Genomic DNA, 25641 nt, shown 5'->3' with positions numbered 1-25641 from the left:
TTCATCTTTTCTACCCTTTATCTAAAATGATTACTGTGTTTTAGGGTTTCTGCAATAATAATATTTTGTGAGCCAAGTTCTAAGTTTGTGCAATGCCGCCTATGAAAATTCTCACTCATGCATTCGTGGATAAAACTCAAGACACTGTACAATGGTGGCTGTTATGAAGCCTTCTTATTGCCTTTGAAAGAAGGCCTCGTTGATAATGAGCATGCATAATAATAGAAAATCTGCTAACCCAAGAGAAGAAAATATGATATCATACTCCTGAAATCATAATTGCCGAATTGACATTGATCACCCAAAGAATGTGGGGTACATGGAAGATTCAGAAGAAATGATTGCATAAGCATTGTCATGGATGAGCTTTGCCAATGTTCAAGGGAACTCATCCTCCCTAAACATTGTGAAAGATAGTATTGAGGATCGAGCTGCGAGGCACCATGCACATCTACTCTTGCATAGCATTTTATTTTTTGTGTAAATATTTTATTTTATGTGTAAATCAGCATCTGAACTTTTTAAATTAATTCTTAAATAATAAGATTCAAACCCTCTCTCTTCAAATAAATAAAAAATAAAATATGTAGTTAATATTCATTTTTTATTACACTACAAATATCAAGTAATATTCATCAATATTTAAGAAGTACTACCAATTATTTATGAAAATATAGTATTCTCAAAGCATAAAAAGAAAAAAAAAAGTATTCAAGAGAGTAAAGTATCACATGCATATCCCAACTAGAAATAAAGGGAAGCTACATAATTTTATACAATGTAAATTATCCTGGGTCAAAACATAAAAAAAAAAATAAATTATCATTGATTATTTTCCACAATTAATATTTGGAGAATCAGAATATAAATAAAAATGATAAGATTTATGATAGATAAAGGATATACATCATTCTGATTTAATGTTCAAATGATGAACTCATGCAATCAATTCTCTAATTCTATGAAGCCATTTATTATAAAATAAAAACAAACCAAATTCAAGAGTAAATTAAAATTAGAACCAAGTTAAAATGCGAAAGACACCCAAATAAAATATGTATTTCTACCACTGCAACCTAGAGTAGTTGTAGATAGGTAGCAATCTTTTTTTAAAAAAAAACCTGGAGCAGTTGTAAAACATCTCAAAATTATGGATTGAATTATTTAAAAGTTAAAAAAAAAAACTTTCTCGATTACATAAATTAGGTTTCCGTTTGATTGATACTTGTAATATATATATGTATATAATATGAATAAAAAAGAAAGTGAATTGAAAACAAAAAATTAAGAATACAAAGTAAATAGTAAAATACCCAATTGATCACTAATTTTTTAAAAAATTTTGTCTTGGTCACTCAACTTTGAAAAATCATGTTTTTATAATCAACATATCTTCAAAATTAATGCTTTAGATTATTGTGTATATGACAAATTAATTGACCTTGAGCATGTGGTTTGTCCATGTCAATTCATCTACCACATGCCAAGGTTAATTCACATGTATGATGCTACATGATAGATGAGTTGACATGAAAATGTGTACGTAATCGAGGTCCATTGACATTAATTGACGTGTTAGAAAGTCAAGTTTCCAATAGCTAAGTGACCAAAACGTTAACTTCCATAAATGTTGATAACCAAAACATGACTTTGAGCAAGAGACCAAAGTATAAACTCAAAAGTTTAAGTGACGAGGAACCTGTCCAAAAATAAATATTAAAAATATCAGGCAAACAAAAACTAAGAAAATTAACTCAAAAAGTGCAATGAAAGCCTGGGGTCTTACAACTATTTGTAAAATTAAGTTTATCTATTAACCTTGACTAGGAAAATTAACCCAGAAGCTTAAGCCCAAGTCAATGTTACCGGTGCAATGATAGCTTGGGGTATTAAAATTATTTGTAAACAGTTGGTCCAGTAAGTAATAACCTTTATCCAACGACTAGAAAGAGTTTAAATGTCACAAACGAATGTTGAAATTTACCACATATTTATTAAGATATAACTTAATAACTTTATATAATCCTGCATTAAGAATGCTATAAAAAGCGCTAAATTGGGCAATAACACGAAAGGAGCTAGGAAGTTGTTTCTATACATGATGAATTAACATACAAAATTTCTATGGTTCTTTACGAGCGCCATATACACCTGGCCAACCCTACAAATAAACTAATAACACTTAGGGGTACATTTGACTAAGTTAAAAGTGATGTTGAAGGGTGATTCAGATGCCATAAAAGTGTGTTTATCCAACACCTTAACAAAGAGAATCATGGTGCTACCCTCTAAGACTCGCTTGGCTCATCCAACATCTCAACCACAGGAGCATACTGCACAAGTGAAAGAATGGTGAGAGACGAAGAGAAGAGAGTGAGAGGGTTTGGATCTTATGCAAATTACTTAAACACACGGACCTCATCATCCTCTTCAAAATAGATTCCATCAACTCCACTTTTCTGCTGGAACTCCCATCCTAACCTGTTCTCAAGCAGCTCTTGTAATTTCCTTGTCTGCAAGGGCTCAAACACTCAAGTCAGGATTTCCACCTCGCATAATTTACTCCAGCTGAAATTCAAATAAGGAAATGCAGGGGAATGGACAAGAATTGACAATACTCATACTCCAATACACACTAGTTAGTAACACAGATTGTCTTTATTGGTAATTAGCTTGAATTTATCATGGATGCCACAACAGCTAAAGCTTGGATCTTCAAATTTCAGATGTAGGTTAAGGCATTTCGTCCACAAATGAAAATTTCAGGTGATCATAATAACAGTTATAATTAGTTAAAGATGCAAGAGAAATAGAATATGAATAATAAACCTAGCCCAGACAATTTGTCAAGAGAAGGGAGAGAGTGTGTGGAAGACATGGGCAAAGTGAGAAACTCTTTCCTAGTTTTAACATGTTTTGGCAATATCAGATCAATAACTATGGAAATCTTTTCTCCTTTACCAATGAAAAACTACGTGAAAGGAGCCAAGCTTAGTACGCATACCCATGAGAGAAGATCTCCGTCAACAACTGAAGCATCTTGCACCAATGAAAAGAAATCCTGTAATTCCATCATCCAACCACAAATCAGTTTGTTTCGTCTAGAGCAGGCTAATGTTGCTGAACAATGGTTGCTTTAATCTTTGAGTGAAACAAGGTCAAAACAAAACAGAAAAGTCACGTGCTCCAACCGCTAAAAGCAATGCCAGAGTTTGACAGACAGATGCAGGTTTCAATTATCTCATGGCAACATAATCATGCTAATAATCAGTCAGAACAACCATGCACCTACAAATCATGTAAACTACCTTGCAAAGGTGGTGCAGAAAGCTATCAGAAGAAAACCATGAATCATCTAATACTGCTGATGCCCCTGCCTCTACAATTCTGCTATCTTTCTGAAGTCCATATGTCAGTTGATAGTAAATGACCTTAATGAACTGTCACGAGCCATTTTCATGTCAGATATTAACATTAAAATATGAACATCAATACAGGAAAAAGCCGAAATGCGTTTTTGACAGACATTTGACACAAACTGAAAGAGAGAAAAATATAGCTCCAAATCAGTATGCATAAAATTGCATGGAATAGCAAATTTTCTTCACTACAGTATTACCGCAATGGACGGAACTACACTTGTTAGGACAAATTTGCCCAAGAGAAGGACCCCCGACATAGAGACAATCAATTCAAGAAAATTACCTTTGTAAACAGCTGACTCCTTGTACGGAAAGGCTGCAAAAAATATAAAATGGCAAAGTGAAGGACAAAGCAAAAAATAGCAAATGTGTTGGCTACAAACTCACATTAAGAATTTAACAATAACAAAAAGTTGGATATACATGAAGGAAAATGCAAGCCTTTTGAAAAATGGAGCCAATAAAACATTTATGCAGGAGATGAAGCATAATTAGTGATTAGCATGGATTTATTTGGATGTCCAAGAGCACACCTAGGATACCTTAAAAATAAAATTGTTCAAGATCAAGCATCAAATATTACTATAGTTTCTTGTTCAAGTTAGTGCTTCCTTTATGTTGCAGCTTCATGTCAGGGAAACAACTGTCCCAGATATGTTGGAAATGTGGTTAACTCCACTCCTTATCAGGCATTGGCTGTCTATTCAGAATGCTAAAAGTTCAATCAATCAGGATGATAAACTAAGAAGACCTGATTAGTCAGTTTACTTCTTATTCAGTAAATCTCCCCATTGTCAATAGAAGATCAATTAACTTAACCTTTGATATTAGATGTTATTACATGAGTAACTTACTCGTCATAGACATCAAGTGGCTTATTCTTCGTAATCTACAATATCGCAGATTTTACTCATCCCAATGCAACAAGTAGCAGTTTTTTAAAGCCAAGTCATATGCAGAGGCTAAATTGAAGAAACTATAACCATGATGAGATAAAAATTTATATTACACCAGAGTAAGCAAGGATAAAAGCCTTAATATTCAAATGTATTTAAGTCCCTTTTCACTATTATGCTTTAACACTGGAATGCATTCAACTCTTCAGGTTTGCAATCACTTGTATGACAACTTTTACGAGAAGAGTGCTACTAGCACATCCAGGAAGCATCAAAATACTTTCTGCCTAATCAAGAAACAAGAAAACCATCTCTATCAATCAATAATGATAACAATAATTAGATGGATGAAGATGACATAGTTATATAGGAAAGAAAAGAGAAAAGACAAACAAGCAGCAACTAACAACATTTTGCACTTTTTCCCCCTACCCCTTTTAGGTGATAAATGGGTGAATTACAAAAACACCCCTGACTACATCTTGAAAAGCCACTAACCCCCCTCTTATTTCAAAACACCCCTTTACCCCCCTTGGCCTTCCCAGTTAGTCGAATCGTTACCTCTTTTAGACTCCACAACAACATCATCCATAAATGCCAGGTCTATAGTTTTTTGACAAAAATGTCCATTTTCTTCCCTAAGCATTGTTTCGATCTTTTTCCTTATAATTTTTGTTTTCTTTTCCTTCTGTAGTGCTTCTTTGATTCTTTCCAGATAGCTTTCAATCTCTAATGATGGAGTCAAACTGGTATAAAATCTTTAATGGAATCCTTAATTGAAAGGAGAACTTGATTGAATAAAGCAAGCAACAAATAAACAAAAGTAGCATCTGGAGTTTCAAGACATCAAACGCATTTGATGCTCCAACATAGATTTTGATTTTCAAATACAAGGCCTCCAATATCAATCTACAAAAATCAATTCCAAGAAAATTAAAATTTAACTCAGTGAAATGAAGCCCCTATCAACCACCCAACCATCATTCCTTGCAACACATACAATGAAATCAACCCACAAAATCAAACCTCTAAATAAAAATTTAACTCAATCATCTTCACCAACAATTATGAAGAATTTCAAAAAGATAATAAACATTTAAAATGTATTGTTTTAGAAATAAATTGAAAGGAAAGAAGGGAATAACGGCAAGGGAAATGAGAGACTAAGTGGAATACCAGTAATGGAGTCCACTAAGCACTAATTTAAAACAGCCCCATTCCTTTCATTATCTAAGAGAGAAAAAGAGAATGACAGCTCATACCGAAACAAAAGGAGACAGGTAGGGGAAGAGGAGGAAAAAGAGAGAAGGAGAACTCAATATTGGGAAAAAAACAGAAGAAAGAAAAAAGGCAAGAGGAGGAAAGAGGATGGCCGGCATACAAAGCCGTCAAAGACTATGGAGCAACAGTAAATGAGAGGAAATGAGAGTGAAGAAAGGCACTTTTGTCTGCAAATGTTACCTGGCATTTTGTAGACGATGTGGCTGTGGGGTATGAAATAGATTACAGTATGACTAACAGAGTTAGAAGTCAAAGGGGGAAAAGGGACATTTTGAAACAAGAGGGGGGTTAGTGGCTCTTCAAGATATAATCAGGGGGGTTAGTGATAGAATGCCACACCAACAGGGTATATGTCAACCATTTATAAAGGGTCATTTAAAAAATCAATATAACAGTAAAAAACCACATTTTTAAATTCAAGAGTTCAGAAATGAAGCAAAAATTGGCAGATAAAAAGCTGCTTACAGCCTCTGTACAGCCAAACAGAAGGCTGACCAAAGATTTCCATTGAATGAAAGCTTCAAGTGATTGCCCCATCTGCATGATTTTTTATGTTAAAAAAATCAAACGATATAACAATTCTTAAGTGAAAATGTCATGTTATTCAGTTCATACCAAAAATGCTATAAATGCAAATTGCAGCTCCCCAAGAAGTGAGTCTTCAGAGCCACCATAATCCTTCACCAGTAAGGTTTCTAACAGTTCTGTCTGAATTGAGAAGCAAACATTTATATCTACATGTTATTATGTTTTGAAGCCTTTTAAAACATAATATTTAGCCAAACTTGCCTTGTCAAGATTCAAAGAAGTAAGTTGGCCACTTTCAATTCCTTTGCGCTTTACGATATGTGGAATTGGTGTGTAGTAGCATCCTCTTCTCTGAGATTTCTCACCAGGTGTGGAGAACTTACTATTCCTCAAATGCTCATCTAAAGCTCTCTCCATGGCATTCTTACGAGTATTTTTCAGCATCCCAGATTCACATGTGACTGTAATTTCTCCTCCAATGGGTTCTGCACATTGGATGTATCACGTTGGATAATGCTAAGCTCACTATCATCAAAGCATATATTATATTCCTAAACCCATCAAAAGTCCTTAAATCACTGAAAATCAACAATGTAACATGGAACTCATAACATAGACCAGTATCAGATAAATACTGAACTCTTAGGCAGCGACGAGTTAAACACCCCAATCAGATAGATACTGAACTCTTAGGTAGTCACAAGTCAAACACCCCATTTCAATGACACTCAATCAAGAAATTTCATGAGTCACAAGAATTTTACTTTGAGGAGCCATTTTTTAGTGCAAGAATAACAAGCTGGCATACTAGGTTCAAGTCTCTATCACTCTATTAAAAAATGTTAATTGTACTCTTAAGAACTATTTTGCACACTGTTAGATGTTGAATAATCTTCCCATTGAAAATTTTGTTTTAAATGAGCTGTCTACTAGTGCACATGTTTCCAAATTTAATCTATATACACACTGTATATGCCCCAGTTTAAACCAAGAAAAATGATTGAAATTATCACAGAAATTTAAGCTAACCAAGAAGGTGTTCAAAGCATGAACTTTTATACACAAGCAAAAGTAGAAACATCCTAGCATCGGTGCCAAACATGTGGTAAACCAAAGGCTGTATCTAAATAAAAGAAACCTAATCGTTCAATGGTGCTTTTTGTGACGTAATTAGACAATCTCTTCCAATCTGCGTAATGGCTTCGATCATAAGGGCCAAGATGCTTGTCAAACTCCAAATTTCTAACTGCTCGACTGTATCTCTCTTCCTAAAAACAGAAATAAAGAAAAAATAATTACATTCATTATAAAAGGAAAAACAACAAGTTGCTCTTAATATTTTACATAAAGACCATCTCAATTCAAATCCTCAGAAATCATAAGCATTTGTCTGCAGAGAAGTATTTCAAACAAACAAATACTTAAGCAAATCATAAGCAAATATTTAAACTAGTAAGGACTAAAAACATCAGCATCAGCACCAGCACCACAACAACAACAAACAAAGCATCTTCCCACTACATGGGGCAAACTATCTGGATCATATTGTGCCATTGCGCCCCATATAAGACCATATTCCTCAAGATGCCCAGTAAAAACTCATAGCTTTGTCAAAATTTCAAGACAAGCATTGACCTTAGAATATCTCACAGCACTAACATAGGGTTGCAGAAATCAATTTTCCAAATCTCAAGTCCAGTTTTCCAATTCAAAAAGCTAAAGAAATAAGGGACAAGAATCTAGCAATTAAGAAAAAGGATCAGATTGTTTATTTAAGTTCCAGCAAAACTCCTAGATCCACTAAATGGAATGTCTCAGATTATGCACATATGTGCTTGAAGTGTGCATCGACCAACAACGTTTTTGCTTAATTGTCAGAATGCAAGAACAGGCAGAACCTGAGGAACTTAAAGCAGAGCAAAGAGAATACGTGAGCAAACTTGATAGAACAGTTGAAAAATCAGTTTGTTTTGTTTCAAAGATGCATTTGTCCTGAACTATTTAGCAGGTTAGCAGTTTGTGAAAGAGGTGCCATATGAGAATGACAAACATTCCCTCATATTTTTAAGGCTTAAATTTCCATATCATAGAATACTTTAATCATCAGTCTACTATGATATTAATTTGCACATGCATCATCAACAACGATATAGGAAACACACTTAATAAGAATTCAAACCTCTTCTTCCGACACTTTAAGTAAGCATTCCTCTTGTGGATTCCACCTACGAACAACCACCTGCCAATAATAGCATATACTCATTCAACTCTAGTATTGCTCCCAGTCTTTGAGATGAATCAACAAGATTTTACCGTCTACTTGAGGTCATGGACTTGCCAGATTCCATGAGGAACAAGCAAACGCCCAAACCAAAACTCTAATATTATTCCGAACAATACCACAGCAGCATACAATCCATATCATACATCAATAAACATATAGGCATTATACATCTAATATATAAAAACTTTTCTTTTTGTCAACTTTTTGTATTGCAATCCAAGCACTATCATGCCCACCACTTCTTTTCTGGTAATCTCTTTAAATATTAGAAGCATTAGTGGTTTTAATGATTGGCAACTTCCATTTTAATATAATACTATAATAATGCAACTACGCAATGAAAATTTTTAGCAAAAATGAATAAAGAAGTTCAAACCTGAGAGCGGCCAGCATCCATAAAGAAGCCTATAATTGGTGAGAACTCTTTGCCATCTCTGCATATCAATTAATAAAAAGAAATGATATCGATAACACTAGAACCCAAAACACTTGTTATTCATGAATCCTGCACAACCCGGATAATTGAGCCAAGATACTAAAATTACTAACTAACACTATTGCAAATACTAGCTTTAATTATCAACTTAAATGTTTTCTCATATTTGAGCTCAAACCAAGAGTACAACAAAGCATCATTCAAAGAACTTTTTAACCTTGTAGAAGAGCTGTAAAAGACGAAATGAACTCCAGGAGGAATCATTTTAATTCCTTGAAAAGCGGGCCCCACGTAGAACGCCTGCAAACGAGAGAAAAAAATAGAATTTAAAACCGAATTAATTAAAATTTGATTTTCTATTTCCATTCTTTATTACAGTTTCTCCAGAAACAAACAGAGTTTGGCAATTTGTAACGTACCTGAGTGTCGATACCGATAAGAGTGTATTGAGGAACGTCTAAAAGGAGAAGTGTTGCTCCGCTCTTCACTGCCTCCAATGCCTTTTCTGGTTCCATTATTTCCGCTCTTCTTCTTTCGACTTCTTTTTTTATTATTATTATTTTGGATTGAAGCAAGCAAGCGAAGGAGGAAGGTTTTGGACCTTTTTTCCTTTTTTTTTTTTTTTTTCTTTGGAGCTTAAAAAGCCCCTCTGTAAAATCCAGAACCCTCTTGAAATGAAGGTTGAAGGAGGGCCGGAGGCTGACGTGGCAGTTGGTAGGGCCAGGTTTGGGCTTTTTCGGGTCAAGGTCTGGACTTTCAAGATTGGGTTTGGGTTGAGTTAGTTGGTATATCATGGGTATCATTTCAATAAGCAGTCGGTTTAGAGATTATTAATAAGAGTTTTTCTTTACTTAATTAGTACATTTTTTTAAAATAAAAATAAGATAAATAGTATCAGAGTTTATTTAACTTTTCAGTTGAATTAAAATCTCTTAAAGATCATGAGATATAAAGATCAAAATTTCAAAACATAAAAATAACAATCGAGAAAAATAAATAAATGATAAATTTTAAATTTATAAATAAAAATCGTTTTTTATCTCATAGGTATTTTATTGGATTGAAGTCGTGAATTCATGTCGAATATAAATTGCTCTTTTTACGGGTAAAAATTACTTCGACTACAATATTTAAGTGTCGATATGCCTTGAAAAACTCATTGGTGCGTTGCAATTTTTCACTAATAAAATAATGAAAATTATTTTTATATTAATTATAAAATAATATTTTTTAATTTACTTTTAATGAAATTTGAAATAAAATAATACATTTATTATATAATAAAGAAGCTAGAAAATATAGACAGGCCAAGCTTGAACTTGACAAACAAAACAGATCATATGACAGGCCAACTTTAGTAGGATTGTATTTTCTTTATGCAGTAAGTTAATAAAAAATAATAATAAGATGAAGAAGAAGAAGAGAATTGGAGAAACATTCATGTTAAACGTTACCTCCCGAGTGCTCTGCTTGCCTTCCATCAGGACGGTAACATGTTTACATGTCAAAATGAGCAGCCATGCAGAACAAATAGTTGAACATATAACAGGATATACAGCAAGGATTAAACTGGAAATAGATCAAGTAAATGCACAATAGGAACATGTTATCTGACATTTAAAAACAACATGACTATCACATCCAAAGGATGTACCCCAAAATTTTTCTTTATTGTGAAGCATGAAGATTCATGAGTTCAGCTTCTTCGAGTATCTGTATCTATAGCCATTGAAAGAAATACATTCTAATGACCTTGAGGAGTTCCAAGAGTCTTCATCTATTTTCTTTTTGGTATTTCTCTTTATTTGTTCTGGCACAATGCTATAAATTTTGTATAGCAATGGACCTTTATGGGAGAACAGGAGGATTATTATAATTTAATACATATAAGGCATTGGCGTTCAGGTGTATTTGTCAGCTTTGAATGTCAATTTTGGGTTGCGGATGTCATCCTGGCTCTGAATCAGCCGGATCTCTAAACTGCTTGATTGAGAATCAAATCCAGCTCTCCTATAGTCACTCAACGTCCTCTGCAAAAGTGCCTGCATAGAAGTCGAACCATGAATGAAATATGTTTTCAAGATTAAGAATTCACTCATAGTTTAAAACTGCATGAAATTGTAGATTACATACTGACACCAATGAGGATTTGATATAAAATGTTTAAGTGCACAATATCAAAAGTAGTTTTGCCCACATATAAATGCCTATGGTTGCCACAGATCGGCCTAAGACCCTACTCGGGCATGAGGACAAGATGCAAACAAATATCCAACCCATGCCTACCGCAAGATGGGGTATAAACACCATAAATCCCCACTAAACGGCCATAACAAGAAAGAGGGGAATCTACCCGACAAGGCTTCCACAAGGCCTGTGGGTGTGAGTGTTGTGTATTATATATCCTGGAGCATGATGTCAATAGCCACAATGTTGGCTTATAAGTCAAAATACTGAACAAATATTCACCTACGAAAATTCATGATAATGTAAATGTCAGTCAGAACATTTGAATATTTAACTTTTCCCTGTGTAATGTCCCCCCAATCTGATTGAAGGCCAAAATTTTTAACATTCTTATTTCAACATATTATGTCCTGTAAGTACCAAAGCTTAGAATTCACCAATCAAATGGCATCAAATTATAATCCCTTTACATGAAGAATTTTGAAGGCAAAAGCGAAGTCTTCCTCCATCCTAGTTCTGGTTCATGGTCTCAAAATAAGTCACACTCAAAAAAGAGTCCCCATTGGAACACAATGTTAGAAATCCTTTCTAGATTCCAAGATTAAAAGGATAATCATCAACCCTCTCTTTAGAATCAACTCAGGGCATTTTTCTTCTTAACAATGAGGCAGGTTGTGTGCTTTGTCACAAAGTATTATTAACACATTAGTATTAAGATTTCCTACAATAATTCATAACTTGAAATGCCTCAGAAAGTGCATGTAAACTTGAAATATATAGATCAATCACTGCTATTTAAAGATGCAGATAGAAGAAGGGCTTTTTATCTCTCTAGAAATACATGATGTTAACTAAAGGTACAAGATAGAACCTAAAGATCAAAAGAAAAAATACCTGCAAACTTGATACTGCTAGCTCTGCTGCCTTGTCAAGGTTGTTGGGATATTTCTGAGTAGAACAAGGAGCATACATGTAAGAAATGAAATTTTACATAATGGCTTAAGGCTAGAATAAAAGCAAGAAGAATTACATTACTCCACCCAAGAAGAAGTGCAGTCATTAGATCTCCTGTTCCCTACAGAAATATGGATGCTCATCAGCATAATCATTTCCTAAACTGCATAGTTAGTATGCCAAAAATGAAGCACAATAAAAGGGAACACAACAACAATGTCCTATAGCTGCAAATAAAGCTAAAACCTGACCTTGAGCAAACAATATGTTTGAAACTTCATCATCTGCAAGAAACGTGCAAGAAAGGGGAAACACAACTGAAAAGCTATTGGTTTCCTTCTAAGTAATTCTTTAAAGTGTACGACTAAAATTTCTTGCAGGATTAATTCCATAACTAATTAAGGGTCAGGGAAGCCTTAGTTTGTTATTTTCAACATCAGAGATTCCAAAGATTTCCACATGGACTTCAGCACTTGCAATGTCTAAGATATCGATGTCTAGTGATTGAATTATCAAATTTTTCAGAAGCTCCAGCAATAATATAATCTATCAAGGGAACATATGATAAGCAGAGATCTATAATCATGCTACTAGGTCCAAATCTATTATGATATGACCCAACAGTACATGGCTCTTCCCAGGTTATACCTTCCAGCTACAAAAGCCGAGACTCACATCTGTAGTAATAGAGGAACTAATATAATCATGTTCTCCTCTCCTAACATCGTTCCCTCCCATTAAGCATGCTACTAGCTGAAAATATGTTAAGGTGATATTAGAGTTACATGCTTAGCCAACAAGAATTGAGTATGTGATTGATAACAGTCTGGTTTTTTACTCTGGTAAAAATTGTATTGTTAAAAACTTGATTTAGGCAGTTAATCATTTCTATTATAAATAATTAACAGACTCATGACACCACAAGGGATGGATACACAGTCATCAAAATTTGTAGGGCAGTCAATTTTGTTAGATCTTCTGAAGATCAATTCAACCAGTGTGCTTGATCAAATACTTGCCCTTCCATATAGCACAATCTTTTCATATTCAAGAGGCCAGTGCTAAATATATTCAACATAGATTTGGCATTAAATGAACCTTTCTAAACTCATTTATTCAATACTGCATCAATAGCTTGATTGAATAAAAGTTATCCTGTTCAGATGCCAGAAAGCAAACCCATGGGTTCTTCAACAACAACAAAGTCATCTTGGCTCAATGGAACAAGCTCCACTTGTCCTTTAATAGGTCCTAATTATACTAGTTTGATTGAATAGCGTTGTCAGTGTTACTTTCAACTTCTGTTTAATAGAATTATCACAGATCTTTAGCTTTAAATTGGGTCTCATTCCAAAATCTGTTGATTTTATGCACAACATAAGTTTGGTGTTTGCCTATTTATATTTCCTCTTGTGGAGAATGTAGATTTGGATTATCAAGGGACAATCTGTGATTGAATGATTAAATAGCTTCTCTCGTTCTTTTTTGCTCTTCTTATATTTCTGCATCTATAAGAACTCGTTTTTTTCTCTCATTTCATTATCTGCATCTATAGCAGATCAAGTTACTGCCACAGCACATAAGAGCACCTGTAAACCTGCTCTACTCTACTTTGCTGCCACTCACAACTCACAGCAAATAAATTCATCAATTCATGCCACTCTATTGTTCTTTAACTGTAACCAGTAATGGAGGAAAATAGTAATTCAATTACTAATCCTAAACACCATTATCTATTACCACAAACCAAAGAAAGGCCTGAGTAGACAGACATCCCTGAATCTGTCGAATCTCATCAGCATTCAATTTCCTCACAACAACATAAAAGTAAATCATTTTGCTTTATACATATAACTAATAGCTAGACTTTGACCTCAAGCAACCTACAGATTAGATTTCAAGACTTTCAACTACAAGCTCTGAAGTTCCAACCTTGGGAAGGGGGCAATGTGTATAGGATGGATGAGGACTACCCCTTCTTTAGGCCAAAGCCCAGTGGGTTTCCATATGCAAAAGAAAGCTAGTATCTCCTCTCTGCAAATATTTTGGTTTGCTCCGAAATTGAAGAAAATTTAAGAAACGCATTAAATAATACATTTAATTGAACAATTTTACTTCACTTTATATAAGGTGTTGATTTTTGTTGTCTTCTAGATTAACTTTTAACAAAAATGGGTATAAAAGGAAAAATTAAAAGTAACAGTAAGTGCTTATATATCTATATCACTGGATAAACAGTTTTAAAAACATATATGGAATAATGCCACAAAAAGAAACCTAGCTTGGTTGGTACCTGCTAACTTGCTAAAAGCAGTTCTAAGGCCAAGTTAGAGGTCAAAACCTCTGCAATATAGGCAAATTAAGTTTCTAACAATCCCCAGCTATCAACACAAACAACAACCATAAAAGAAATAGTGCACCAAAAAGGGGATGGCATTATCATTGAATGAAAAGGTTTATGTCAAGAAATGATTTCACTAGCAAAAAATTATTAGCACTACAAAACCATTTTCAAATTTCCAGCAAAATGAATTCATGAGGAAATTTAGCATACCGTAAAATATGCAGGAATTTTGGGTATCACAATCTTGAATTGCTCAGGAGCGTGTTCCTGTCAAATTCAATACCACAATAAACAGAGACAAGCTTATCAGCATCTTGAACAGTTATGAATAAGATATATCAAAACTACCAACCAAAAGAGCATATCAGTTTGGCCATGAGGATAATATGCACAGTAGCCATTATTGTTTATCAGGACATCATATTGGAGTCCAGCATTACCAAGTTCCATAAAGGATCAAAGAGAATAAAATGACGAAATCACTTTCATTCAGTGCAACAGTTAATTCCCCACCCCCCTCTTTCAAAAAGGATCAAAGAGAATAGTGACTATTCACCAAGTCACTGTCAATTAGCCAACTTCATGCATAGCATTTCAACAACATTAATTAAAAACTCCCTCGATAAATTGAATGTCCCCTTTCTAAATGGCACAAAGTTTTATACATCAGGTACTCCCTTACTCTCCAATATACCCGGTAAGTTCCCTAAAGGCTAGAGGGTGGCCCACCTAAAATATTGCACTTCATTTGAAAAGAAATGATTTTTTACCTCTTGGTTAATATTGGAAAATTTTATCTGCATTCAGGAAAGTGGATGCTATTCTGAAACATCCAAATACAGTGGGACAAATATTCAATATGAAGTGGATGGCGTATCTATTTTTTGTTCTTGGTATGATGTATAGATGTGAAATTTCGAATACCAACTTAAGTCATGCTAGCTAAGGGTTTTATATTGGTATCCTTAAACATTTTATTATAATGAACCCACATTGGTCACCCTTAAGTAGCACAGACAGTATTAGAAGCCAGCCCTATCCAAGTGCAGACACTAACCCTGATACTCATTGACTGCATCCAAAATATTTCAAAATAAAATATCAGAAACATGTACCCTTCTACTTTTACAGTTTTACTCCTAGGCCAATAGAAGGAATAATATTCAGTCCCTCCTTTTAATCTTCAAATCAACAGAGAAGACACACTTGAAAATCAAGATGCAGTCCTTTTACTGTATAAAATTATCAATAACAAAAGATAAGACAAACAAGAAGCCTAAATGTCGTGTAAATAATGTGTGTTTGGACCTTGTTAGTGCTAAAAGGGCTCTTTCTTGATGTATTATGCAGAAATGCGAGTATGAACAAATTACTGCTACTACAAAAAGCAGCAAATGTAAGAATATACAATTACAACAACTACCTGGACCAGATTTTAATGCTAGATTAAGTTAAATGAACCTGCAACTGAAATATAAAGTCGAGCACAGTGAAGACACACTTGAAAATCAAGATGCAGTCCTTTTGCCACATAAAATTATCTATAACAAAAGATAAAACAAACAAGAAGCCTACATATCATGTAAATAATGTGTTTGGACCTTCTTAGAGCTAAAAAAGCTCTTTCTTGATGTATTATGCAGAAATGCCAGTATGAACAAATTACTGTTATTACAAAAAGCAGCAGTGGCAGAACATACAATCACAACAACTGCACCAGATTTTAATAATAAAATAAATTAAATGAACCTGCAACTGAAATATAAAGTCAAGAGCACGGTGTCATATTCAGCAGACCCTACCTTATCTTTCTGATGACTACCAATGAGAAGAAGATTGCCTTCTATATTGATGCTAGTAATCACAACCTGAGATTGATCAAAATTTGCAGAATGTAATATAAATCATTAATTAAGGTAAAGTCACATTTACATGCAGTTGTAGATAAGGTTTTTGAATGGAGGAACTAAAGAGCTGAAGGATGATTTTTTTTTTCTACTAGTTTTTCTTCTAACCTCAGAACAAAAATGGATTGAAAGAGGCCATAAAAGCACATAGAAGTAATTTTCCATCAACCATAACATGAGCCACAGAACCCATTCTATCTTCATTGTATGTAATTTGCAAAAGTATATGAGATTAATGGACTAATATTATGTTTTCCAAGCGAGTATCTAGGTCTGTATCTTTGTGTCTCTACGTACATCTTAGGACTAGGCAAAATTCATTTCTTTCTGTTGAGTGCAGACTTTAGGATACGAGCCTCAAAGCAGATTTACATACTATCTCAACCTAACTTTTTCTTAGTTTTTTAATCTGTCTGTAATTATATCAAGGTTGGCAGAATTACTTTGGAGTTAATACTGCAAATCATATGTGAAGGCAAATGCACCAAAAATCTGCCCTATCTTTAAAGATATTTCTTTTTTGTAAGATTATAATGATGGAAAAGAAAACAACAACTTAGCTTTCCACTAGGTGCAGATTGACAAGGCAAAAGACATAAAGAAAATAAGACAAAGGTAATGAGCTTTCATGTACAAGTTCTAAGCCAAGATGCAGAAAATAATGAACCTTTGAAGGCCCAGTAGCATGAAGAATGTTACAAGCTTCCCGACCATCCGTTTCTGAACCAATCCTGCAGTAACTAAATATTCTAAGAAACAGCAACAGAAGGCAGAAGATGCAGCAAAAAGAATGCCCACAGCTTTTAATACATGGAAAGACAGAGGTCTCAAATAGTAACTCCATTCTGATGCAAATTGCAACCCAAGCAAAATGTAGTTGTTAAAAAATGGTTACAAGGTTCAAATCCTAGTATAACATATACAAAACACTCGGTTAAGAGAAAGAGAGATAGCAAGAGAATCTGCTTGTGCCAACCTTTCAAAGGCAGGCAAGTAAAGCAATACAAGTGGAAAACAAAATAAACCACCAAACCTCTTCTTAGAACCAAGTCAAGTTGGATGGTCTTGCTAGAAGAAATAAGCTCCTCTTTGAGCCAAGAGCCAAAATGTCAACCTCATAGCAGGCCAGTTTGTGCATTATATAGCATATTCACCCCAAATATACGGTAAATAAAATCCAAATTTGTCTAAAGGGGGCATAGCAGCATGACTCTATGAATCTAATTGTGTTCCTTTTTCCCCAGTATCAGCCTATTTATTAGAGTTATATGCATTTACTTACACTGATTCATCTTTGAACAAGGCGGCTTTGCTTGGACAATTAGCAAACTGGCAAAAGGTGTATACTAATATTAATGGCACAACTTCTTACTGAAAGGTTACAATCAAGCATACATGAAATAGAACAACTGCTTACTTTTGAATTTCATTTATTTCTATTAATAAGTCAAGCCTGAATTTGAAGGTCCACTCCTTTCTTTTTTTTTTTTTTATTGGCAAAAGAAAAGCAACTTGTCAGAAAGCTTGACCACATGTCTGGGTTAAAGATGAATTCTCCTTTCAAAAGCTCAATTCATAAATTAGCCTATCAAAAACTCTAGAAACACCTCCGTGCACATCCCAATGAACCATAATCAGTGACTCAAACCTCTAATTCTAGGCAAAAACAGTCATATGACTTCCTAAGTGGTATCTATTTGTCCATTGCACAGTGTGAAGAGAAGAAAAACCAAGCAATTCTCCCAGAAATCATAACCAAGGTTTTGCATTTAGCATAAACACACAGAAAAAAAAGAGGTTTTTTTCAAAGAAAAAAAAGATGCAAACCAGGAACTCAAAAATATTGAGAATTCAAATTTTGAAAATCCTTTTGTAGATCAAATATCTATAAGATATGAACCCCTCCGCCTTTTACATGCTGTTACTTAAGTCCCATAAGATTTCCAACAAAACATAAACCACAAAAAGGAAACAACATTGTGGTATACAGCATATCGAAGTTTACAATGAAGAAAATAATCTTCCACATTTTTTATTATATAGTGTCAGAGAGTACCTTAATTTAGTCAACAACTCTGCTTCAAACTGGTTAGGAGTCAACATCGAAGCCACTGGGACAACCTAACCACAAGGACTGTTACTAACATGTACAACAAATTAGCAACTATAATTTAAACAGCTGGTTTAGCATCAAGATAATTAAAGTAGATTTGCTCCAAGATGAATACACAAATGATTGCTATTTAAGCTCCCAATTTAAAAATTCCTATCAACTCACACATCGAAAGTGCAGTTACCAATGGGTTTACTGTGAATGAAACAACCACATTACAGAAATTGAAGATGTGGACAAAGGATATAGAAATGGAACACTTGGAAGCTTGCAGATAATAATTGGATTGCTCACCTTTTCCCGATATACTGATACCAGATCTTCAGGGACATAGAGCTTTCCTTCGTCACCCATCACTGGATCACAAACTAGACAAGAGATCCAGACATTAGCAAAAAGGGCCACTGTCTTGCTTTACGTTTGGGAAAGACAGAAGGGGAGGAGGGAGGATGGGGTTGGGCAGTGTATAACTTTCATTATTACACCGGAGGTAGACATAACAAAGATACAGAGCACATCACGCATAACTAAAGACCAGAAAAGGTTCTAAGTATAAAAATATTTTTATTGAGTATCACATTGTTAACAGAAGAAAGGAAGTGGAAAGTTTCCAAGCTTCCAGTTAAAAGTAAAGCTAGTGGTGCATTGCAATCTCTACTTCCATCGGTCAAAAATTTTTCATTTTATTGCCTTTTCAGTATCAGTTCTTTCTTAAACCTAAATTTTTGTCTCAAATTGGTAATTTCACATTATGAAAGCAACAGAAAAAGAATGCAAAATGTTAATCACTTATATCAATAAATGAGGAGTTCAAACAAATCAATTTGTATAAGCAAAGGTTAAATTAATTACAAAAAGGACCAAACACAATCAAGCAATGCTTAATATAAGGTCCAATTTCTTCATGAGATTTGAGTAGTCTACTTACCATAAGTAAGATTTGGATTTACACAGCGAAGCTGATGTACAACCTCCAATACTTTGTTCAAAAAAGAAACAGAACCAATATAACCTGCAAATCACCAGAAAAAAAATCGAAGCAATAAATATTAAAACAGATAAACCTGGACAGTCGCAAAGCAGATATGATTACAGCTCATCTATTAATCTCAAGAGTAAAAGTTCGATCCTAATGATTAAACATCAGTATAAATACTTCAATTCTTCAAATAGGAAAAAGATAAATTCGTTTTCAGCAACAAAAGGAAATCCACTTGATGATTGCTGAAACAGAGAAATAGAAAAAGAACAGAAACAAATGATGTTGCACAGCTATTCCAATGGCATAAATAAAGAATATCATTTACATGACTGATTAATGGTGTCAAATATACCAATACAACTACCTAGTATATGAAAGCCTAATATCTCAAAGCAGTGAAGAATTGCCCACTCATTCAAATGAGTTAATCAATCAAAACACAATACTCCCTCCGTCCCATTTTCTTTGTCCCTCTTTGACTTTCATGAAGTATAAGAAAAAGCATAGACTTTAGTGTATTTTATATTAAAATTTTAAAAAAGAAATTCATAAAATTGATATTCTATGCTTTTTAATGCCAAAAAGTTTAAAAAATATGAAAAAAAAATAACGAATATAGAAAAAATAAGAGTATTAGATGTTACAAAATGAAAAGAGGACATAGTTTTAGGATATACAGAAAAATGAATATGGACAAAGAAAATGAAACGGAAGGAGTATTGAGTTGATGTTGCACTTTAGTCATTTGTTTATTTTTAAACAATTATGATTTTACCTTTCACCATTTCCTTATACTTCATATTAACAACTAAATGGAACCTAAACAAATTAACAAATTAAGAGATTAGTTTAATGCAGATCTTGACCAAAATGACATGATTTTTATACCATTCACGCGTTCATTGCTAAGAAACTATTACTTTAAAAGCTACCTCCCTTCTTCTGCACACCCCCCCCCCCCCCCCCCCCCCCCACCCCCCCATGTCTCCAAATGAAAACCTACATTACAAATAAGAATAAATAAAATAACTGAAATCCAGTACAAGAGTATGCAATGTTAACACTTTTTGGGACACAAGTTGTTAAAATATCCAACCGTAGGATGTGTTACTTTGTTTCCTTTCTGTATAGTGGGTGGAAAATTCCAGAGAACCGACCCAAAACATAGCAGAGAAATTCGCTTCTTTTCAAATAATGTTATATGTTCCTTTCCTTTTAAATATTGTATAAGGATCTTTCTTTTCTTTTTTTTCTTTTTTCATAAATGAAGAAAATATTGTATAACAATCTATAGAGAATTATAGCATGAAACAGCTTCCATCATCAAAGCAGCTACCAGAATTAAGATACCTGTTAATAAATGAGTATAGTATAATAAATCATTTGCTTCAAGGCCTTCTATTAAATCCCACAATTGTTGTCCATTCAAAACGTGACCCTTAAATGTTGGGTATCCTGCACAGTTCTCAGATAGATTAAACTATGCTATGTAATGTATTTTGGTCAGAACACCAAGCCTGAACTTATACAGATTGACAGCTGGCATCGCACTGTATATCAGGCCTCAGATTTCTGAGACTTTTGAGTAGTAGTATAAGCAGCTTGCCTGTGTGATTTGAAAACTGTACTGAATTGATTGGGTCCACATCATAGCCAAGTAGTTGGAGAGGAAAGACTGCTGACTTATTACCAACATATCCCTGAGGACAAAAAGAAAGGAAGATTAAGTTACAATTGGAATAGAATATATCAGAAAATTTCTATATATAAGAAACATTCTTGCCAGATAAAGAAATTAGATGAAAGTAACATCAACCATACTACATATAAATAGTTCAATCGTATACTTCAAATGTTCCTTTAACTGCTTGTAGGAGAAAAATAAGAATTTATGCCAAATGTTTTTCAAAAAACAGATAAGAACAATTCAGTGACGTAATTACAAAACCCTGAAGGAACGTATTCACAAAATCAGTTCCCAGTTTGTGATAACATGAAACGGTGATTCTGTAGCTAATAAGAAGTACACTAACAAGACATAAAGACGGTGATCAAAGCTAGACATCTTTATTTATATTACAAATCTAAGAAACAAATGCAATATTCTTAATACACAAAAGTCGACACAATGCATAGTTGAAAAAAGATCAACATACTGCTTTAAAACTCTATATTAAATCAATTTTATTTTTCGTATCCCAGGAAAATTATAGGAAAAGGATATGTATAAAAATGCATAGAATTTTAGCTTAAAGCATATGAATTGCCTTGAGAATTACTATCTCAGAGGGTTCTTAATTTATCGCCAAGATTACCTTTTTTAATCACCGTTTTTGACTATCATCAACATAGTAAACTATTCAATTATATAAAGTCCCAACAGAAAGGGTATTGCATATCAGAAGACAAAAGTAATATTAAATGAGGATAGGCCACATAGGTGAGTATTTTGTATTTCATTAGCATTTTCACAAAGGTATCGAGTATAGACAAAAAGTATCCAGTTGTAATTACATCAGTAAACAGGCCACAAATCCGATTCAAAATAGCAAGACAGCCTAAATTCAAAAATCACAAGAAGGAGGAAAAGTACAGATCTTCAATATTAACTTCTCTATATGGATAATATGACATACTTTCACTTGTCGAATAACTGAGGTTACTTGACAAGCATCTCCCACTTCGCTGGAATTAGGCACAAGACACAAGGTGACAGTCACCCTCCTCTCTCCCCCCCCCCAAGTACAAACCACAAAACGCAAATAATCAGGACAAAAAGCAAGAAATAAAAATGTTTGGAACCAATACTAGTTTTATCTATGTATTAAAAGCAGAATAATTCCATATTTCTAGTATCTTGTATAATTTGACCTTCTGACTTCTTTATCTTTCTGAGGGAAGAATGCCCACTAAATTGGGGATTTTCCCATACCAGAGTACCACCATAGCCATTTAAGTAGATCTGCAGTAGGCCTCCACATTTACACATCTAGTGCACAAGAATAAAGGTCCATTCTACTTCTTACTACAGAAAGTAAAATATTACTCAGATAAGTTACAAATTGCATATATTAGACCAAAGAGAGTGATGGGTTTCTTCCACTCAATATTTACTAGAATGAGAAAATAAGGTAAGACTAGAAAAAGGTAAGATTCTCTATATTATATCAATAAGTTTTAGGGGGAAAATATAAGGAAAAATTACGCAGCTCAGGAATAAGCTTTAAATTCTTATTATTTGTCTTCAACTACACTATTTCACATAAATTTCCTATCATTTATATTGCTTCACATTATCCCTCAAAGAAGCAGATTATACATCATTCAAAGTTTCATTTTTTGCTTAGTTCGTCATTAATGTCTCTCTATCCATTACTAAAATAGTACAACTAAGAGCATATATAACATACAGACTACATGAACAAAAACAACAACTCTAAACAAAAAAAATGCAGACATGCCCCAAAAAAAAAAAAAACTAAAAATATGTATTGCTACTTGTCCCACCACTTACATCTCCACCATCCGTACTCTGATATAGTTATATGGCGAAGTTAAAGGTGGGATCGACCAATTCATGAGTAAGTCTACTTATCAGAGTTGGACAATAATTATTATCACCTCAGATGGGGCAAATAGCATTTCCCAACAAAAAATTCAAACTTTCTTTTTACTAAATTATATTTATTAGTTTGTTGAAAGTCAAACCCCGCTTTTCACAATGTTTGACTTTTTAAACATCATATGAATTACGTTCAAAAAAAGTGAAAAAAAAAACTAATTATAAAAAGACAAAAGAAAAATAATTTTTTATTAAGTAGAGATTAATTTTCATCATCATTTTCTTCTTCGCTCAACTTTCTCAGCGACCAAACAGAAGAGAAAGGAAAAAGAACAGTTAAAAGAGAAAACAGAGGAGAAATAAAACCTGAACTGTGTGAGACTGAATGCTGAGAACTCGACCAGTATCCGAAGGAAGAGCCAAGGATAAGATCGGAGGTGACGCCATTACCGACTTCCTCCAACTTCGAGAACTTCAATAAATTCCAAAACCAATTCATCACCATAGTAACCAATAAAGAAAGAAACAAAAACAAAATTTTTTTAAAAAAAATTTAAACTATACGGGAAAATCTTTAAAATTTTACCGGGAAAAAGAACTAATAGTTTTATCTCGGAAAATGCCCGATTGCGAAGAACGGCCGCTGACTGAAGAGCAAAGCAGCATAAAAGAAGGCTGAACTAAAAGATGTTTGAGTTTTTTGGGGCGAAGAAATTTATAGTCAAAACTATGGTCACATGCCATTGATGTTAAATTACGGAAAATACCATTGCTTTTGGCGTGGTGGTTGGCGGGACCATCGAGGGTAATTTGTAATTTTAGTATTTGAGTTGGGTCCAAATCTAAATAGGAGGTGTTGAATGTTGATCATAACTTCAAGTCTTTGGTCGGATTTAAAATTTTCGAAAGTTAAAAAAATTAAATTAATTTAAAAACAAATCAAATTGACTGAATTATATAAAATATCGGGTAAATTTTATAGTAAGGTTAACCTTAATGTAAGGTTACGAATAAAAGCCACTAGATTTAAAGGGTTCATTTTCAACCTTTGATCAATAAAAAACTTGCAATCTGTTCACCTCACAAAGAGGTTAAATAAAAACTTAAATAACCTAAACTAAATAAAATTAGAAATGATAATTAAAACGAAATAATTAAGCAAAAAATATTAATTAAAGCAAAAAAACTAACAAAGAGAATAACAAAATTTTTAAGGAAATAATTAACCAAAAAATATTAATTAGAATGAAAAAACTAACAAGGAGAACAATAGGATTTTTATGAAAATTAATTATTTATAATTATATTCTCGAGTAGAAAAATAAATATTGAAAAAATTTTAAATAAATATTATAATAAAAATTTAGTTTAATAAATCAATATTTAATTAAAATTATTTTTATTTTTGTTATTACTCTTTTATAAGTTAAAATTTTTAAACCGTTAAATGTTGTTAACTCAATAATAAAAAATTAAATATTTAATTTTAACAAAAAATAAATTTATTTTGATATAATTGATTTGTTACGTTAAATCACACACATTTACGTCAATATTTTGATAATACTTATTCTACCTTTATAATATTTTATATTAATTTTTATGGCTTTACATCATGACTTTTCGATTAATAATTTTCATTATAATTCTTTTTATCCTTACTATTATTCACGCATACATTAAAATTTGTTAGTCATAAAACATTTTAAACTCAAAATAAAACTTTAAATATTTAATTTTCCTAAAAATTATGTTTTTTTAACATAATTAACTTGAATATTAAATCTCACTCATTACGTCAATATTTTGATAATTTTTGTTCCACCTTTATAATATTTTACATTAATTCTTATGTCTTTACATCAAAGTTTTTTTTACTAAAATTCTCACCATAATTCTTTTTATCCTTATCATTATTCACACAGATTAAAATTTGCAATTTGTAAAACACTTTAAACTCGAGAATAACAATTTAAATATTTAATTTCTCCAAAAATTATGTTTATTAGATACAATTGACTTATTATGTTAAATTCACACATTTACGTCAATATTTTGAAAATTCTTATTCCACCTTTATAATGTTTTACGTTAATTTTTACCACTTTACATCATTATTTTTCAACTAATAATTTTTATCATAATTATTTTTATCCTTGTTATTATTCTCGTATAGATTAAAATTTGTAAACCGTAAAACATTTTAAACACGAGAATGAAAAAGTTAAACGTTTAATTTTTTCAAAAATTATATTTATTTGACATAATTGACTTGTTATATTAAATTTCACACATTTATATCAATACTTTGACAATCATTGTTTCACCTTTATAATGTTTTACGTTAATTCTTACGGCTTACGTCATGATTTTCAATTAATAATTTTCATCATAATTCTTTTTATCCTTACTATTATTCACTCACACATTAAAAATTGTCAACCATAAAACACTTTAAACACGAGAATAAAAAGTTAAATGTTTAAAGTGTTTTATGGCTTACAATTTTTAATTTATACATGAAAAATAGTAAGAATAAAAAGAATTATGATGAAAATTAATATTTAAAAAGCCTTCACGTAAATCGATAAGAATTAACGTAAAATATTATAAAAGTAGAACAAGCATTTTAAAAATATTGATGTAAATGTGTGAGATTTAACGTAACAAGTCAATTATGTCTACGAAATATAATTTTTAGACAAATTAAACTTTTAAATTATTATTTTCGAGTTTAAAGTATTT

General features: G+C 32.8%; 2 protein-coding genes across 2 annotated transcripts; both read right to left on the bottom strand.

Moving 5' to 3' along the window:
• Positions 1-2076: 2076 nt before the first annotated feature.
• LOC18601928 (AAR2 protein family) lies at positions 2077-9500 on the bottom strand. Its single transcript, XM_088805920.1, has 13 exons — positions 9267-9500; positions 9065-9147; positions 8788-8845; positions 8307-8366; positions 7266-7395; positions 6385-6612; positions 6215-6303; positions 6065-6136; positions 3706-3738; positions 3309-3440; positions 3005-3061; positions 2418-2513; positions 2077-2333 (listed from the first exon to the last, which is right to left on the bottom strand). The coding sequence occupies exons 1-13, from the start codon at positions 9360-9362 to the stop codon at positions 2289-2291; spliced, it is 1179 nt and encodes a 392-aa protein (XP_088662046.1). The 5' UTR covers positions 9363-9500; the 3' UTR covers positions 2077-2288.
• A 900-nt stretch (positions 9501-10400) lies between these two features.
• On the bottom strand, positions 10401-23621 carry SOS4 (pfkB-like carbohydrate kinase family protein). The gene is made up of 13 exons (XM_007033022.3): positions 23483-23621; positions 23263-23368; positions 20941-21034; positions 20685-20789; positions 19281-19364; positions 18647-18720; positions 18296-18360; positions 16907-16970; positions 16135-16200; positions 14543-14599; positions 12065-12109; positions 11929-11982; positions 10401-10889 (listed from the first exon to the last, which is right to left on the bottom strand). The coding sequence occupies exons 1-13, from the start codon at positions 23560-23562 to the stop codon at positions 10749-10751; spliced, it is 1035 nt and encodes a 344-aa protein (XP_007033084.3). The 5' UTR covers positions 23563-23621; the 3' UTR covers positions 10401-10748.
• Between the last annotated feature and the right edge of the window lie 2020 nt (positions 23622-25641).

Source organism: Theobroma cacao, chromosome 4, assembly GCF_053813885.1.
Source record: "Theobroma cacao isolate CCN51 chromosome 4, ASM5381388v1, whole genome shotgun sequence".
In the NCBI taxonomy this organism is placed as follows: domain Eukaryota; kingdom Viridiplantae; phylum Streptophyta; class Magnoliopsida; order Malvales; family Malvaceae; genus Theobroma; species Theobroma cacao.
Note: the sequence above shows the minus strand (reverse complement) of the source record. Positions and strands in the feature narration are given on the sequence as shown.